Source organism: Mercenaria mercenaria, chromosome 7, assembly GCF_021730395.1.
Source record: "Mercenaria mercenaria strain notata chromosome 7, MADL_Memer_1, whole genome shotgun sequence".
In the NCBI taxonomy this organism is placed as follows: domain Eukaryota; kingdom Metazoa; phylum Mollusca; class Bivalvia; order Venerida; family Veneridae; genus Mercenaria; species Mercenaria mercenaria.
In genome coordinates this window covers 19534964-19554208 of record NC_069367.1, presented here as the reverse complement: position 1 = coordinate 19554208, position 19245 = coordinate 19534964, and the positions used below count along the sequence as shown (strand labels likewise).

Sequence of the window (19245 nt, the reverse complement as noted above, 5' to 3'; positions counted from 1 at the left end):
TGACTGCATTTGTGGGGAAAGGAAAGCCAGGGCTAAAAGCAGAAAAAAAAACCATTTAAGTGACTTTTTCTCATTAATTGTTTTGTGGATCTTCGCATGTTTTGGTGGGAAGAATTCTTGCCTGAATACTTGACTGCATTTGTGTGAGGAAAGGGAAGTCAGGGCTAAAAGCAGAAAAAAACATTTAACTGACTTTTTCTCATTAATTGTTCTGTGGATCTTCACACGTTTTGGTGGGAAGAATTGTTGCCTGAATACTTGACTGCATATGTGGGGAAAGGGAAGCCAGAGCTAAAAGCAGATAGAAACACATTTACTGTGAAATCATTAATATTTGTGGGGGACTTATTTTCGTGGTTGAGTTAATCCACGAAATGTAATCCCAACGAACAAGTAAAATTCCCATCCATTTTCTTGACTATTCAAAGAATAGTCTAGCTACTGGCTATTCTACTCACCCTGGTGCCGGCATCGGCGTCACACCTTAGTTAAAGTTTTGCATGCAAGTATAGCTTTGAAACTTATTTTTTCTTTTTCTAAATCAATTACCAACCTCACTGGGTCAAGAACCCATAACTCTGGCATGTATTTTGGGCAAATTATGCCCCCTTTTGGACTTAGAAAATCCTGGTTAAAGTTTTACATGCAAGCTACTATCTCCAAAACTAATGCAGATATTGAATTGAAACTTCACATGTATCTTCGGGGTTATAAAACTAGTTGATAGCATCAAGTCCCATAACTCTGACCTGCATTTTGGCCAAATTATGCCCCCTTTTGGACTTAGAAAATCCTGGGCAAGTACATACAGTTAGTTAAAGGCATATATATTTGAAACTTAATTTTTATTTTTCTAGATCAATTACCAACCTCACTGGGTCAAGTCCCATAACTGACATGTATTTTGGGCAAATTATGCCCAAGACTATTTAGACTAAGAAAATTCTGGTTAAAGTTATGCGTGCAAGTTACTGTCTGCAGAACAAATGCAGATATTAAATTGAAACCAAGATGTGCCTTCGGGGTTATAAAACAAGTTGATTGCATCAAGTCCCATAACTCTGATATGCATTTTGGTCAAATTATGTCCCCTTTTGAATATAAAACTTCCGGTTTAAGTTTTGCATGCAAGTTACTATCTCCAAAACTAATGCAGATACTGGATTGAAACTCTATAGATATTTTAACATTTAGGGTAATATTTTCCTGCTTCTGGGACAACAATTCGATAGACGAGCATTGGCTGTCTTATGGACAGCTCTTGTATGTTCAAAAGTTGAAATCCATGAATTTTTAACCCAACGAAATTGCCATTTTGACCAAAACCACGAAATTTCATGCCCACGAAATTTAATGATTTTACAGTAACTGACTTTTTCTCATTTATTGTTCTGTAGATCTTCACACGTTTTGGTGGGAAAAATTGTTGCCTAAATACTTGACTGCAGTAAAATGTTATACATATAAGATAATAGCTTCATTTCCTTTTCTTCATTGTTTATAATTTTTATGTAGATCTTAGACATATTGGAAAGCAATGTGCACTTACACAGTGATACTTCTTATAGAGCTTTTTTATAACCATACAGACTCAAGCTGCTTTATTATAGATCATTCTAGAAGGTCTCAGTAGGACATAAATGTTCCCTCTTTATGATATGATCCCTATGACCTGTTGCAGGAAGTGTGTTTGTAATTCTTACTCTCAAGTATGCTGTGATCTTGACCATTGACTGAATGACCCAAAAACTATGGGTCATCTACAGACCATAGACATTTGTTGACCATATGTCAATATTCCCCTGCTATACACTTGACCTTTGAAATCTTGACACCTAAACAATAGAGAATGTTTTGACTGTAGACAGTCATATGGCTAAACCATTCTCCAGTTTTTGATAAGAAACCATGTTTAGTCTCTATATCACTGTGACCTTGAACCTTGACCTACTTACCATCAAAACAAAAAAGATTATAATCTACTGACTACAGGCAATACTTCTTTGAAGTTATTAATGCTCGGCTTCAGCATTCTCCAGTTTTTTACAGTAAATTATTTTCAGTCTAGAGGTCACTGACTTTGACCTCGACCTCTTGATCCACCAAATCAACAGGGGTCATCTGCTGACAGCGGCCAATCATTGTTAAAGAACCTCTTATCATGATAGCCCACCGATAAGCTCAGTGACAAGAGCACAGATCTATGGATCATGGGGTCATGAGTTCGATCCTTAGGCTAAGCTTATGTTCTCTATGATGATTTGGTAAAGGACATTGTGTCTGAAATCATTCATCCGCCACCTTAGATTCATGTGAGGAGGTTGGCAGTTACTAGCGAAGAACAGGTTTGTACTTGTACAGAATCCAGGATCACTTAACTGAAATACTGTTGATAATGCTGTTTAACCCAAAACAAACAAAACAAAAACACCTCATGATAATCTGTTATGGTCTAGCAGTTTTGCTATCTAAACTTAGCTAGAAACAGTGCCAAAAGGGTCAGTCACTGACTTAGGTCTTTTGTGAACCTTTCTTGAATTTCTTCAGAAGGTACCCGTTGACTTCATTTTTAGCTCGACTATTCGAAGAATAGGGGAGCTATCCTACTCGCCCCGGCGTCGGCGTTAGCATGAGGAGGCAACTCTATCAAGAAGGAGGCAACTCTATCAAGCATTTTGACTGAATTATGGCCCCTTTTCGACTTAGAATATGCTTATTGTAATATTAAAGTTTTACTCATAGCTTATATTATACTATCAAGCACTGAGAATAGTCGAGCACACTGTCCACTGACAGCTCTAGTTTTTAGGTCCCCCTCCCCCATTCTAAGCTAAAAAAGATGCAAACCTTTAAATAATTCCTTCTCCATTTCATAAAAGTCTGCCTGATGAACCACTAGAAGGATGTTCCTAGCACCTTTATGCAAACTTTTGTCATGTTTGTTCAAATAGTTCAGCACTGAAGGGCCACCAGGGTTACATAGCAACAACAACTTCTCATAAGCAGCAAACATGCGTTGACTTGACCTTTCGCAAGTTTGTTCAGGTTCCACTGTTGTATACTAAAGGGGACATGAACAAGGCTAAAAACTTTTCAATGCCTATTTATCATAAACCACCTGATAGATGTTCACCAGATTTGACAAGAAGCAAGGTCAAACGGTCATGGTCAGTTGCGTGACTACTTGTGAGCCTTCATTGACCACATGTTAAGTGTAAATAAAGTGGTATAGGCTACAGAAAGTGTTTTAGTTAAAAAAATATCACTTGATTATTTGGTATTCAAGGTTTAGCAGTATATCACCAAATTACAGAACAACATTTTTACCAGCAATCTACCTGTCTAATACATGTTTTACCTTACTGTCCTGTACCATTGGATACTTAAAATATTCTCAAAAATTGTCCCCTTTTAAAAAAAGAATGCCATTTGTAAAGAAATAAAAGTAAACAAATCGATGTTTAAACTAGTTATGTGAAATTTAAGCAATGGAACATTATTGCAATTGCATCAGAATAAAGACATGTAACAGTTCCTTAAAAATGATGAATGTTAAAAGGCGTTGAACTGTCCAGAAGTATTATATGGTCCCTTCATGCATTCATTTTCCAGAATTCAATACATATGTGAGCAAATTGATGATGCTTTTGTAGACTGTTTAATTTTCATGTATAACAACTCTTTCTTTCTATGATTTTGGTGATGTTCGATTGTTGTTGTTTTTTTTAGCTCACCTGAGCACAAAGTGCTCAAGGTGAGCTTTTGTGATCGCCCTGTGTCCGTCGTCGTCAACAATTTGACTGTTAACACTCTAGAGGTCACAATTTTGGCCCAATTTTAATGAAACTTGGTCAGAATGTTACCCTCAATAAAATCTTGGACGACTTTGATAATGGGTCATCCGGGGTCAAAAACTAGGTCACTGGGTCAAATCAAAGGAAAAGCTTGTTAACACTCTAGAGGTCACAATTTGGGCCCAGTCTTAATGAAACTTGGTCAGAATGTTACCCTCAATAAAATCTTGGATGAATTCGATATTGAGTCATCTGGGGTCAAAAACTAGGTCACCAGGTCAAATCAAAGGAAAAGCTTGTTAACACTGTAGAGGCCACATTTATGACTGTATCTTAATGAAACTTGGCCAGAAAGTTAATCTTGATGATATATAGGTCAGATTCAAATCTGGGTCAGATGGGGTCAAAAACTAGGTCACTAGGTCAAATCAAAGGAAAAGCTTGTTAACACTCTAGAGGCCACATTTATGACCATATCTTAATGAAACTTGGTCAGAATGTTAATCTTGATGATCTCAAGGTCCAGTTCAAATCTGGGTCATGTAGGGTCAAAAACTAGGTCACCAGGTCAAATCAAAAGGAAAAGCTAGTTAACACTCTAGAGGCCACATTTATTAACCATATCTTAATAAAACTTGGTCAGAATGTTAATATTGATGATATATAGGTCAAGTTTAAATCTGGGTCAGATGGGGTCAGAAACTAGGTCACTCGGTCAAATTAAAGGAAAAGCTTGTTAACACTCTAGAGGCCACATTTATGACTGTATCTTCATGAAACTTAGTCAGAATGTTAATCTTGATGATCTTTAGGTCAAGTTCGAATCTGGGTCTTACTGGTTCAAATCAAAAGAAAAGCTTGTTAACACTCTAGAGGTCACAACTTTAGCCCAGTCTTAATGAAACTTGGTCAGAATGTTACCCTCAATAAAATCTTGGATGAGTTCGATATTGGGTCATCTGGGGTCAAAAACTAGCTCACCAGGTCAAATCAGAGGAAAAGATTGTTAACACTGTAGAGGCCACATTTATGACTGTATCTTCATGAAACTTGGTCAGAATTTTAATCTTGATGATCTCAAGGTCCAGTTTGAATCTAGGTCATGTAGGGTCAAAAACTAGGTCACCAGGTCAAATCAAAGAAAAAGCTAGTTAACACTCTAGAGGCCACATTTATGACCATATCTTAATGAAATTTGGTCAGAATGTTAATCTTGATGATTCCTAGGTCAGGTGAGCGATACAGGGCCTTCATGGCCCTCTTGTTTTCCAAAACCTGGACCTGACTCTTAAGAATTATTTTAAGCCTACTTTTTATCTTGAAAACTACAGGAGTTTTAACGCCCCTGGCGGGCGGCGTCCATAGACTTTGTCCGGAGCATATCTTCTACATGCATGGAGGGATTTTGATGAAACTTGGCACAGTTGTTCACCATCATGAGACGGAGTGTCATGCGTAAGAACCAGGTCCCTAGGTCTAAGGTCAAGGTCACACTTAGAGGTCAAAGGTCAAATTCAAGAATGACTTTGTCCGGAGCATATCTTCTTCATGCATGGAGGAATTTTGATGAAAGTTGGCACAATTGTTCATCATCATGAGACGGAGTGTCGTGTGCAAGAACCAGGTCCCTTGGTCTAAGGTCAAGGTCACACTAAGAGGTCAAAGGATACAAGAATGAAAACTTTGTCCGGAGCATTTCTTCTTCATACATGGAGGGATTTTGATATAACTAGGCACAAATGTTCACCACTACGAGGCGGAGTGTCATGCGCAAGAACCAGGTCCCTAGGTCTAAGGTCAAGGTCACACTTAGAGGTCAAAGGATACAAGAATGAAAACTTTGTCCGGAGCATTTCTTCTTCATGCATAGAGGGATTTTGATATAACATGGCACAAATGTTCACCACCACGAGACGGAGCGTCATACGCAAGAACCAGGTCCCTAGGTCTAAGGTCAAGGTCACATTTAGAGGCCAAAGGTCAGATACAGGAATGACTGTCGGAAGCATTTCTTCTTCATGCATAGAGGGATTTTGATGTAACTTGGCACAATTATACACCATCCTGAGACGAAGTGTCATGCGCAGTTCCCTTTAGAATTACTTTCCTTTGTTTTACTATAAATAGCTTATATTGTAACTTTTTCATTACTAGTCGTAGGGAAAAATCGAGACCACTTTTCTGTAGTACAACATGCATGTTACATCCAATTTTGAGGTGTATTTTGACCAATCTCTACCTGGTAAGGATTTTTGTGTGGACATAATTTTTTTTTTTGGATTTTTTTTTTTTTTTTTTTTTTGGATTTTTTTTTAAGATAAACTTCCCTTAGTTGTTACTATAAATAACTTATATTGTAACTTTTTTATACGCCCGTTTGAAAAACGGGACGTATTATGGGAACGCCCCTGGCGGGCGGGCGGGCGGGCGGCGTCCACAGACCTTGTCCGGAGCATATCTTCTACATGCATGAAGGGATTTTGATGAAACTTGGCACAGTTGTTCACCATCATGAGACGGAGTGTCATGCGCAAGAACCAGGTCCCTAGGTCTAAGGTCAAGGTCACACTTACAGGTCAAAGGTCAAATTCAAGAATGACTTTGTCCGGAGCATATCTTCTTCATGCATAGAGGGATTTTGATGAAAGTTGGCACAATTGTTCATCATCATGAGAAGGAGTGTCATGCGCAAGAACCAGGTCCCTAGGTCTAAGGTGAAGGTCACACTTAGAGGTCAAAGGATACAAGAATGAAAACTTTGTCCGGAGCATTTCTTCTTCATGCATAGAGGGATTTTGATATAACTTGGCACAAATGTTCACCACCATGAGGCGGAGTGTCATGCGCAAGAACCAGGTCTCTAGGTCTAAGGTCAAGGTCACACTTAGAGGTCAAAGGATACAAGAATGAAAACCTTGTCCGGAGCATTTCTTCTTCATGCATAGAGGGATTTTGATATAACTTGGCACAAATGTTCACCACCACAAGACGTAGTGTCATGTGCAAGAACCAGGTCCCTAGGTCTAAGGTCAAGGTCACACTTAGAGGCCAAAGGTCAGATACAAGAATGACTTTGTCCGAAGCATTTCTTCTTCATGCATGGAGGGATTTTGATGTAACTTGACACAATTATACATCATCATGAGACGAAGTGTCATGTGCAGTTCCCTTCTTTAGAATTACTTCCCTTTGTTGTTACTATAAATAGCTTATATTGTAAGTTTTTCATTACTAGTCGTAGGGAAAAATCGAGACCACTTTTCTGTAGTACAACATGCATGCTACATCCAATTTTGAGGTGTATTTTGACCAGTCTCTACCTGGTAAAGATTTTTGTGAGGACTTACATTTTTTTTTTTTTGATTTTTTTTTTTTTTTTAAGATTAACTTCCCTTAGTTGTTACTATAAATAACTTATATTGTAACTTTTTTATAATTGAGCGTAGGGAAAAACCAAGACCACTTTTCTGTGGTACAACATAGATGTTATTTTCCAATTTTAGGTGTATTTTAAGGTATCTCTACCTGGTAAGGAGTTTTTTTGTGGACTAAGAAAAACAAAACACTTAGTTATTACAAAAATTACCACAAAATTAAAATTCCATTTGCAAATACAGGTGCTAGAGTAAAGAAATTTGCTGTGACGGGCGTATATTGTGACATTCTTGCACTCTTGTTTATAATTGACCGTAGGGAAAAACCAAGACCACTTTTCTGTGGTACAACATAGATGCTACTTTCCAATTTTAGGTGTATTTTAAAGGTCCAATACTAAGGAAAGTGAACGTTTTAATTTCTTTTAAAAAGCAGAGAAACTGTTTCATTTTATTGGAAAATGAAAGTTGGTATGTAGAAATTCGAAATAAATCGCAGTATATGTACAATTATTTTTCTATGAAGTATGAAGAAAGTTAAAAAGACCTGGGGGGTCATTCTGTCGATTCATTGAAATTTCAACATAATACACATACATTTCTTTGAGTTCCAAAGACCTTCTGTAAATTTTAACCTGCCAATCTTCATTATTTAGTGTCTTGCAGAAGTCTATGCACTGGCTATGAAAAAAATTGCCAGCTCACTTTCCCTTAGTAATGGACCTTTAAGGTATCTCTACCTGGTAAGGAGTTTTTTGTGGACTTAGAAAAATAAAAGAATTACAATGATTACTAAACAACCACAAAATTAAAATTCCGTTTGCAAATACAGGTGCTAGTGTAAAGAAATTTGCTGTGACGGGCGTATATTGTGACATTCTGGCACTCTTGTTACATTTGTCTATGATCTATAGTTTAGTAAATAGGCCAAGGGCTGTAACTGACAATTGCAAGGCATTTTATTAGAATTATGGCTGTTTATCACTCAGAAAACTGGTATTTCTTAGGAAAGATTTTTGTTTAGTTCCACTTTCCTTGAAGCCCGCCCGCTTAGCTCAGTAGGTAAGAGCGTTGGTCTACGGATCGCGGGGTCATGAGTTCAATCCTCGGGCGGGGCGTATGTTCTCTGTGACTATTTGATAAACGACATTGTGTCTGAAATCATTAGTCCTCCACCTTATTCATGTGGGGAAGTTGGCAGTTACTTGCTGAGAACAGGTTTGTACTGGTACAGAATCCAGGAACACTGGTTAGGTTAACTGCCCGCCGTTACATGACTGAAATACTGTTGAAAAACGGCGTTAAACCAAAAACAAACAAACAGACTTTCCTTGAAAGAAAAAATACAGCATTGAAACATTGTATGCTAGTCTATCATCTGGACTTGACAGTAAGTAGGCAAAAAACCAGAACACATGTATTTTCATTCAAATAATGGCCTTTTAGATATGCCCATGAAATGAGTCGTATTATGTGACCACAGGTGAAAGGGTACCCTATGCGCGGCTAAGCAATACTTCAAGGTTTAACGCTTAAACAAGGTTCTAAATTCTTATGGAACCAACGGTTTTGTAACTTATATGATGGAAGAATTAAACAATTTAAGATAACTGACAAAATAATTGATGAAGAAATGTGACTAGGCAAGATAAAACTTCAGTGAAATTGTAGATTATTTAAAATATTTTATAGAATTAAGTTTTTAAACTAATGGTATTTTGTTAGCACGTATCAATCAGTCTATAATTTCAGGAAAATGGGAGAATTTTTATATTAATCAAATTAAATGCAATCGGATGTGATTTTATAGAATTTCAGTACATAATAATTAAGGCTAAAGAATGATTATGACCTCCTGTCATGGAATACCTGTATTTTCTCTATGTTAAATATACCTGCATTACTTGTTAAGCTCTTATACTTGTTAAGCTCTGATGTACCTAATTCACTATCCAGTATTGAAATTAGAGGTGCGCGGTATTACCGGTATACTGGTAACTGTGGTACCATCTTCCCGTGGTACGATACCGCGGTATCATCAGGGAATACCGGTATTTTATCAACATTATCCCTGCTTCTGTTTATGTTTAATTTACACTGTCTACGTAGCCTACCTGACAGCAGATTACATCGTGCATGATTTTCCGATTTTATATCTCTGGAATTCCTATGCTACTATTATTAGTTTCCAAAAATAACCACCCAATGGAACATGCATGACCGACCGCGTGACCCCCAATCAAAACCTTCGAAAACCTCCGGACTATTCCGTATAGATGGATGATGTCATGGGCGCACTTGATTGTACATTAAGTCTGGTAAATTCGGCAAGTCCCGACTTCTTGTTTAAATGATGATAGTTTAAAATTTCCAAGTATGCATTTGCATTTATTCAAAAAGAAATATATAGTATGGAAAAAGTTGAGTCGAAATTTATTACTTTTTGTTTGAAAACGATTTGATGAAGCCTTCGTACTATTTGTAAACGTTACTGGTTGATCAAACGGGTGCACCGATCGAATTTTTCAAACAAGCGCGACCTAAACACGTGACCCAGTGCTTCCCTAGAAACAAACAATATGGCGTCTTCGGAAGAATATACGCTAATAAAAAATACAAAGGGTAAATCTTGTATATGGGAACACTTTGCATTAAAAAAACGAAAGAGGGATGGAACAATTAATGAAAATGTTGCTGTCTGTCGTCATTGTGACTGTGTTATTAAGCGTGCAGGGGGTGGCACGTCAAATATGACTGCTCACATACGTCAACATCACCCAAACTTGAATCGTTCTGAAAGCAGCAAATCGTTTACTAGTGTTGCAAAAGTGACTGTGAATACATGTAAGACAGATGAATTAGAAGTCAGCGTTCCAGCCGCATCAGCTTCCAACAAGCAGACTACCATCGCGTCCTTGTTTGGGAATAAGACTAAATATAAATCAGACTCACAAAAAGCAAGAATGATAACTAGTTAAGTTGCTCGCTTAATAGTAAAGGATCTAAGGCCATATCGCATTGTGGAGACAAATGAATTTAAGGACCTTGTTAGTGAATTGGATCCAAGATACACATTGCCTTCGAGAAAGCAGTTTGCTGAAGTGATCATACCTACGCTCTACAATGACGTCAAAGCTGATATCATCAAGCAGCTAGAAGCTACATCCCAGGTAAGATAACTACTAACTATATATAGATACGATATGATAAATGAATATATAATACAAATAAATAAACGTGGTCCTGAAATAATAAATTTAAGTTAAAGATCGTTTCAGTTGATCCCTTTTTATTTTGTTACACTATCTATGCATATTTGTAGCTTGAGTAGGATACTCGCCAGTAGCCTCTGTACCAGTGTTAATTTTAATGGTTTGTATCATGGTTTGTTTCAGGTTGCTATTACAACCGATGGCTGGACGTCAAGGGCAACTGAGTCATATGTCACTATTACTGTAACATTTATCAACGTTGACTGGAAGCTAGTAAATTTCGTTCTTCAAACAAGACCACTCCCCGAGAGTCATACAGGTAATAAAACATAATATAAACTGAGATGCATAATTGTCTTCAAAAATAAATTCAAATGGATCTTTTAAGGGATGTATATAAAACATAACAAAGTACTTAAATAAATAATTAATTTAAAAAAGTAATGTGAAAAAAAAAAAAGGTTCTGAAATCACAGACATAAATGCAAAAGTAACAAAATATGATCTTTCTTTTTAATAATTTGTTTAGCTTGAAAAAAGTATATATGTAAATTAAAATGCGTTACGGGCAAATAACTTGCAATAAAAATATCACAGAAATGCTATACATTATTAGGGACAAAACAAATCACTTGAAATAAAAATATCACAGGAATGATATAAGCATGTTAGCTGTTCTGTAAATAATATTTATACAAAGGTGACGAAACTGACAAAACACATCGGTTTTTGTTTTTCCTTTCAGCTGAAAACATAGCAGAAGTAATTGAATACGCTGTCAAAGAATGGAAGTTACCTACAGGGCTTGGAGGGACTGTACCACCTGTTATATCCGACAATGCTGCAAACATGATAAAGGCTGGAAAAGTGCTTGGGTGTACAATACACATAGGATGCCTTGCCCACACACTCAATCTCGCTGTACAAAAAGCCTTGAAGGTCAAAAGTGTCTCACAGCTGCTTGCCCGTGTACGTAGCATTGTCAGCTTCTTTCATCGAAGCTGTGTTGCAACGGCCGTCTTAAAGTCTAAGGCTCAGCTGTTAGGTCTGCCCAACCATAAGCTGAAGACTGATGTCTGCACGAGATGGAACTCAGCCTTTGAAATGCTGAACCGATTCTTGGAACTCCAAGCTGCTGTAGTCGCTACTTTGACGTCAAAAGAAATGATGCATATGAAGGACAAAACATTACATAGCATAAGTGACCAGAACCTTACACTAGCACAGGAGGTATCTGTCATGCTGAAACCTGTGAAAGAAATAACTACCATGTTGTGTACTGAATCACTGCCAACTGTTTCAGTTATTATGCCGCTTCATTTCAAGCTAACCAATAAGATTCTACAGCCAAATGAGGATGACTTACATGCAATCGTTGAAATGAAACAAATCATGAGAGCTGATCTAACTCAAAGATACTTGGATAAAACAGAACTACTGAACATGACATCAGCCATAGATCCAAGGTTCAAACAGCTGCCTTATTTGTCTGATGACGACAGGTTCGCTGTGTATAATCACTTGACAGAAGAGGCTATCAGAGTATCTGCAGTGGTTCCAGCTGTAGTTAAAGTCAAGACTAAGAAGTCTGAACCAGTTACAATGACCAAAGCTACTGTGAGTCAACCTCCTCTACCAAGCCTACCAACAGACATGCTGGAAGATCAGTCAGATGAGATTGTTTGTGATACTGCGCCTGCAATCAAACAGGAATCACAAATAGTAGCCACTCCGAAGTCCGTGCTAAATGATATTCTTGGGGAAGTATTCATCGCACGTGTAGAAGCACCAAAATCTTCCCAGGAATTAGCACAGATGGAAGTAATCCAGTACAAGTCTGAACCTCCTGTGAGCCTTAATGATAATCCACTCCAGTGGTGGAAACAAAGGGAATTGAGATTTCCCTTTTTGTCTAAACTAGCAAAGTGCTTGCTGTGCATTCCAGCAACAAGTGTACCCTCAGAGAGGGTCTTCTCTACAGCAGGGGACATTCTAACAGCACAAAGGGCCAGCTTGAAGGCCAAGCATGTTGACAAGTTAATATTCCTAAAAAAAAATTGGAAATAATTTAGAACATCTATGTGAAGTACATGAACTGAACTTGTGTAAGAATGAGAAAGAAGTCAGTGTTTCTACTGTCCAGATTTTATTTGATATTATTTCTGTTCTTATCTAGTCATTAGTCTAACTAGTCATCAAGTTATTATTCTAGTCTATTATTGTTTTAAAATCTAGTCAAGTAACTAGTCCTTGTTATTGCTCTTAATAAATTCAGTCTTTAAGAGAGGTTTTCAATATTTTTATGACCACTACCATAGCTGTGCGTCTTACGATTAAAATGATGGTATACCGTGGTATATACCGTGGTATTAAGGCAAAAACCGTGGTATACCGCGGTATCATTTTCAAGGCGGTACCCAGCCCTAATTGAAATTATAAGTCCAGCGCACTGTCTCCTGTGAAGCTCTTGATTAAAGAAAGAAAGTTAATGCGTTTTAACCTGATTTTCCCAGGCATACAGCTTATTTGTTCTTTGGTTTAAATTTTCAGATGGGAAATTATCACCTCTCTTGCACTTCTCAACTTCATTGCACTTATCACAGCACTGTTACCTAACTTAAACCTTCAAGACCTTTTCCCACTTGAAATAACTCAAGTCGGAACCTCACAATTCAGTTTGTTCAGTAACCTGTTTTCTAAGAGTTAACCATTGAAAAAAACATTTCTGAATTAGTTTCCATTTTCATGAGTCAGAATATTAAATTATCAATATTATTTAATGGTCAGTAGTAATTGACAGTATATTCAGTTGAGTTGTTAAAAAATATTCAATTACTTTAAAATCATTTAATTTTGTGGGCATGAAATTTCATGGTTTTGGTCAAAACAGCAATTTCATGGGGATATGAATTCGTGGATTTCATCTTTTGAACATATAATGAAAGGGAATTTTACTTGTTTGTTGGGATTAAATTTTGTGGATTGACCCAACCATGAAATCCATGAAAATTAGTCCCCCACGAATATTAATGGTTTCACAGTATCAGTATTATTAAGTGACAAAGACTTTGACTTCAGTCTAATCCTGAGATAATGCAAACTTTTAACTTTGGAAAAAATATAACAAATGTAAGGTGTTGTTGTTGTTCTTGACTCTTATTGTTGAGCCCATTTGCAGAAGCAAAGACATAGTTGTCCAAATGGCAGTGCGGTGTATGTGCATGCCCGTGCCTGCGTCCGTCTGTCCCATTTTGTTTGTCCAGACCATAACTTTGATGTGCATGGAGCAATATTGTTTATATTTGGCTTGAATGTTAACCTTAGTGAGACAAAGTGTCGTGCACAAACCCAAGGTTCCTATCTCAAAGGTCAAGTTCACAGTTGGAGGTCAAATATCATGTCAGATCTTGTCCGGCCCATAACTTTGATACGCATTGAGGAATCTTGTTTATATTTGGCATAAATGTTTAACTCTATGTGACTAAGTGTCTTGTGCAAATCTTAGGTTCCTATCTTAAAGGTCAAGGTCACATGTAGAGGTCAAAGGTCATTTTAGAGTTTGTCCAGGCCATAACTTTGATAAGTGTGGAGCAATCTTTTTTTTTCTTTGGCATAAATGTTCATCTCTATGAGACAGAGTGTTATGGGCAAACCTCAGGTCCCTATCTCAAAGGTCAAGGTCACACTTTGGGGTCAAAGGTCATTTTAGAGTTTGTCCTGGCTGTAACTTTGCAATGCATAAAGCAATCTTTTTAGCTCACCTGTCACAAAGTGACAAGGTGAGCTTTTGTGATCGCGCGGTGTCCGTCGTCCGTCCGTCCGTGCGTGCGTGCGTCCGTCCGTCCGTAAACTTTTGCTTGTGACCACTCTAGAGGTCACATTTTTCATGGGATCTTTATGAAAGTTGGTCAGAATGTTCATCTTGATAATATCTAGGTCAAGTTCGAAACTGGGTTACGTGCCTTCAAAAACTAGGTCAGTAGGTCTAAAAATAGAAAAACCTTGTGACCTCTCAAGAGGCCATATATTTCACAAGATCTTCATAAAACTTGGTCAGAATGTTCATCTTGATGATATCTAGGTCAAGTTTGAAACTGGGTCACATGCCATCAAAAACTAGGTCAGTAGGTCTAATAATAGAAAAACCTTGTGACCTCTCTAGAGGCCATATATTTCACAAGTTCTTCATGAAAATTAGTGAGAACGTTCACATTGATAATATCTAGGTCAAGTTTGAAACTGGGTCACGTGCATTCAAAAACTAGGTCAGTAGGCCAAATAATAGAAAAACCTTGTGACCTCTCTAGAGGCCATATTTTTCATGGGATATGTATGAGAGTTGGTCTGAATGTTCATCTTGATGATATCTAGGTCAAGTTCGAAACTGGGTCATGTGCGGTCAAAAACTAGGTCAGTAGGTCTAAAAATAGAAAAACCTTGTGACCTCTCTAGAGGCCATATATTTCATGAGATCTTCATGAAAATTGGTCGGAATGTTCACCTTGATGATATCTAGGCCAAGTTCGAAAGTGGGTCATGTGCGGTCAAAAAACTAGGTCAGTAGGTCAAATAAGTAGGTCTAAGGTCAAGGTCACACTTAGAGGTCAAAGGATACAAGAATAATAACTTTGTCCGGAGCATTTCTTCTTCATGCATAGAGGGATTTTGATATAACTTGGCACAAATGTTCACCACCATGAGATGGTGTGTCGTGCGCAAGAACCAGGTCCCTAGGTCTAAGGTCAAGGTCACACTTAGAGGCCAAAGGTCAGATACAAGAATGACTTTGTCCAAAGCATTTCTTCTTCATGCATGGAGGGATTTTGATGTAACTTGGCACAATTGTACACCATCATGAGACGAAGTGTCATGCGCAGGTCCCTTCTTTAGGATTACCTCCCTTTCATGCGCATGTCCCTTCTTTAGAATTACATCCCTTTGTTGTTACTATAAATAGCTTATATTGTAGCTTTTTCATTACTAGTCATAGGGAAAAATCGAGACCACTTTTCTGTAGTACAACATGCATGTTACATCCAATTTTGAGGTGTATTTTGACCTATCTCTACCTGGTAAGGATTTTTGTGTGGACTTACAATTTTCTCTTTGGATTTTTTTTTTGTCGAGCTCGCTTGCGGAAGCGAAGACATAGTTGTCCAAATGGCTGTTCGGGGTATGTCCGTCCATCAGTGCATGCCTGCGTCCGTCTGGATTTGTTTGTCCGGACCATAACTTTGACATCCATGGAGCAATCTTGTTTATATTTGGCATGAATGTTAACCTCAGTGAGGCGGAGTGTCATGCGCAAATCCCAGGTTCCTATCTCAAAGGTCAAGATCACACTTAGAGGTCAAAGGTCAAATTCAATAATGACTTTGTCCGGAGCATTTCTTCTTCATGCATGGAGGGATTTTGATGTAACTTTGCACAATTGTTCACCATCATGGGACGGAGTGTCATGCACAAGAATTAGGTCCCTAGGTCTAAGGTCAAGGTCACACTTACAGGTCAAAGGATACAAGAATGACAGCTTTGTCCGGAGCATTTCTTCTTCATGCATGGAGGGACTTTTATGTATCTTGGCACAAATGTTCACCACCACGAGACGGAGTGTCATGCGCAAGAAGCAGGTCCTTAGGTCTAAGGTCAAGGTCACACTTAGAGGTCAAAGGTCAGATACAAGAATGACTTTGTCCAAAGCATTTCTTCTTCATGCATGGAGGGATTTTGATGTAACTTTGCACAATTGTTCACCATCATGGGACGGAGTGTCATGCACAAGAATTAGGTCCCTAGGTCTAAGGTCAAGGTCACACTTACAGGTCAAAGGATACAAGAATGACAGCTTTGTCCGGAGCATTTCTTCTTCATGCATGGAGGGACTTTTATGTATCTTGGCACAAATGTTCACCACCACGAGACGGAGTGTCATGCGCAAGAAGCAGGTCCTTAGGTCTAAGGTCAAGGTCACACTTAGAGGTCAAAGGTCAGATACAAGAATGACTTTGTCCAAAGCATTTCTTCTTCATGCATAGAGGGATTTTGATGTAACTTGGCACAATTATTCACCATCATGAGATGGAGTGTCATGCGCAAGAACCTAGAATTACTTCCCTTTGTTGTTACTATAAATAGCTTATATTGTAACTTTTTTATGCCCCCGTAGGGATGCATATTAGTTTTCAACTGTCCGTCCGTTCGTTCGTTAGTTCGTTCGTCACAACGTTAACTTTTGCATGAAGGCACTTTACTCGCAAACCACTGCACCAAGGACCTTCAAACTTCACTTGCTGATAATATTTATTGAGTACACCACCCGTACTGACTTTGGGGTCACCAGGTCAAAGGTCAAGGTCACAGGGGCCAACGTTAACTTTTTGCATGAAGGCACTTTACTCGCGAACCACTGAACCCAGGACCTTCAAACTTCACATGCTGATAGTACTTATTGAGTACACAACCCCAACTGACTTTGGGGTCACCAGGTCAAAGGTCAAGGTCACAGGGGCCAAGTTAACTTTTTGCATGAAAGCACTTTACTTGCGAACCACTGCACCCAGGACCTTCAAACTTCACATGCTGATAGTACTTATTGAGTACACCACCCCTACTGACTTTTGGGTCACCAGGTCAAAGGTGCTGCGGGGGGCATTTGTCACCATTAGTGACAGCTCTTGTTAATTACTGGTCATAGGGAAAAATCAAGACCACTTTTCTGTAGTACAACATGCATGTTACATCCAATTTTGAGGCGTATTTTGACCTATCTCTACTGGTAAGGATTTTGTGTGGACTTAAAACTTTTTTTTTTTTTTACTTCTCTTTGTTGTTTCTACAAATAACTTATATTATTGTAACTTTTTACATCTTTTTTTTATTTGGCATAAATGTTAGCCTCAATGAGACAGAGTGTCGTGTGCAACTCCCAGTCCTTTTGACAGCTGACGGGCTCGACATGTTGCCCGTGGGCATCTAGTTTTTTTTGTTTGTTTTTATACGCCCGTTTGAAAAACGGGACGTATTATGGGAACGCCCCTGGCGGGCGGGCGGGCGGCGTCCACAGACTTTGTCCGGAGCATATCTTCTACATGCATGAAGGGATTTTGATGAAACTTGGCACAGTTGTTCACCATCATGAGACGGAGTGTCATGCGCAAAAACCAGGTCCCTAGGTCTAAGGTCAAGGTCACACTTAGAGGTCAAAGGTCAAATTCAAGAATGACTTTGTCCGGAGCATATCTTCTTCATGCATGGAGGGATTTTGATGAAAGTTGGCACAATTGTTCATCATCATGAGACGGAGTGTCATGCGCAAGAACCAGGTCCCTAGCTCTAAGGTCAAGGTCACACTTAGAGGTCAAAGGATACAAGAAAGAAAACTTTGTCTGGAGCATATCTTCTTCATGCATGGAGGGATTTTGATATAACTTGGCACAAATGTTCATCACCATGAGGCGGAGTGTCATGCGCAAGAACCAGGTCCCTAGGTCTAAGGTCAAGGTCACACTTAGAGGTCAAAGGATACAAGAATGAAAACCTTGTCCGGAGCATTTCTTCTTCATGCATAGAGGGATTTTGATATAACTTTGCACAAATGTTCACCCCCACAAGGCGAAGTGTCATGCGCAAGAACCAGGTCCCTAGGTCTAAGGTCAAGGTCACACTTAGAGGCCAAAGGTCAGATACAATAATGACTTTGTCCGAAGCATTTCTTCTTCATGCATGGAGGGATTTTGATGTAACTTGGCACAATTATACATCATCATGAGACGAAGTGTCATGCGCAATTCCCTTCTTTAGAATTACTTCCCTTTGTTGTTACTATAAATAGCTTATATTGTAACTTTTTCATTACTAGTCGTAGGGAAAAATCGAGACCACTTTTCTGTAGTACAACATGCATGCTACATCCAATTATGAGGTGTATTTTGACTAATCTCTACCTGGTAAAGATTTTTGTGTGGACTTACAATTTTTTTTGGGATTTTTTTTTTTTTTCTTTTTTTTTTTTAAGATTATCTTCCCTTAGTTGTTACTATAAATAACTTATATTGTAACTTTTTTATAATTGACCGTAGGGAAAAAACAAGACCACTTTTCTGTGGTACAACATGGATGTTACTTTCAAATTTTAGGTGTATTTTAAGGTATCTCTACCTGGTAAGGAATTTTTTTGTGGACTTAGAAAAACAAATGACTTACAATGATTACTAAACAACCACAAAATTAAAATTCCATTTGCAAATACAGGTGCTAGAGTAAAGAAATTTGCTGTGACGGGCGTATATTGTGACATTCTGGCACTCTTGTTTGAAGATTAACTTCCCTTAGTTGTTACTTTAAATAACTTATATTGTAACTTTTTTATAATTGACCGTAGGGAAAAACCAAGACCACTTTTCTGTGGTACAACATTGATGTTACTTTCAAATTTTAGGTGTATTTTAAAGTATCTCTACCTGGTAAGGAGTTTTTATGTGGATTTAGAAAAACAAAAAAATTACAATAATTAATAAACAACCCCAAAATTAAAATTCCATTTGCAAATACAGGTGCTAGTGTAAAGAATTTCGCTGTGACGGGCGTATATTGTGACATTCTGGCACTCTTGTTTTCAGTATTAAATTTGACTTTATTTTGTGGATGAATTACAGATTAGTAAGTAACTGCTGTAATATTAAACTGTCCCCTTCTGTTACATATTGAGTAATACGCTGGTATTAAAAACTCTGTTTTAGCAATTGAGGACTTAAGAATCATTTATGTAAATAAAGCTGAAAATTGACCTTAAATCTTTTTAAGTTAACAAATAAGAAGGTAATTATTGGTTTTGTCTGCAAAGGCATGTTGCTAGTTCCAGTAAGG

At 38.0% G+C, this 19245-nt stretch overlaps 1 protein-coding gene across 1 annotated transcript; it reads left to right on the top strand.

Moving 5' to 3' along the window:
* Nucleotides 1-2236: 2236 nt before the first annotated feature.
* Nucleotides 2237-12726, top strand: LOC123554796 (E3 SUMO-protein ligase ZBED1-like). The gene is made up of 2 exons (XM_045345148.2): nucleotides 2237-10699; nucleotides 11126-12726. The coding sequence occupies exons 1-2, from the start codon at nucleotides 10477-10479 to the stop codon at nucleotides 12445-12447; spliced, it is 1545 nt and encodes a 514-aa protein (XP_045201083.1). The 5' UTR covers nucleotides 2237-10476; the 3' UTR covers nucleotides 12448-12726.
* Nucleotides 12727-19245: the final 6519 nt, after the last annotated feature.

Excerpts from the sequence above, each read along its gene's own strand:
- LOC123554796 (XM_045345148.2), top strand. The coding sequence starts at position 10,477 with ATGCATATTTGTAGCTTGAGTAGGATACTCGCCAGTAGCCTCTGTACC. Across the intron at positions 10,700-11,125 it reads ACTCCCCGAGAGTCATACAG|CTGAAAACATAGCAGAAGTA; the intron begins GTAATAAAACAT and ends TTTTCCTTTCAG.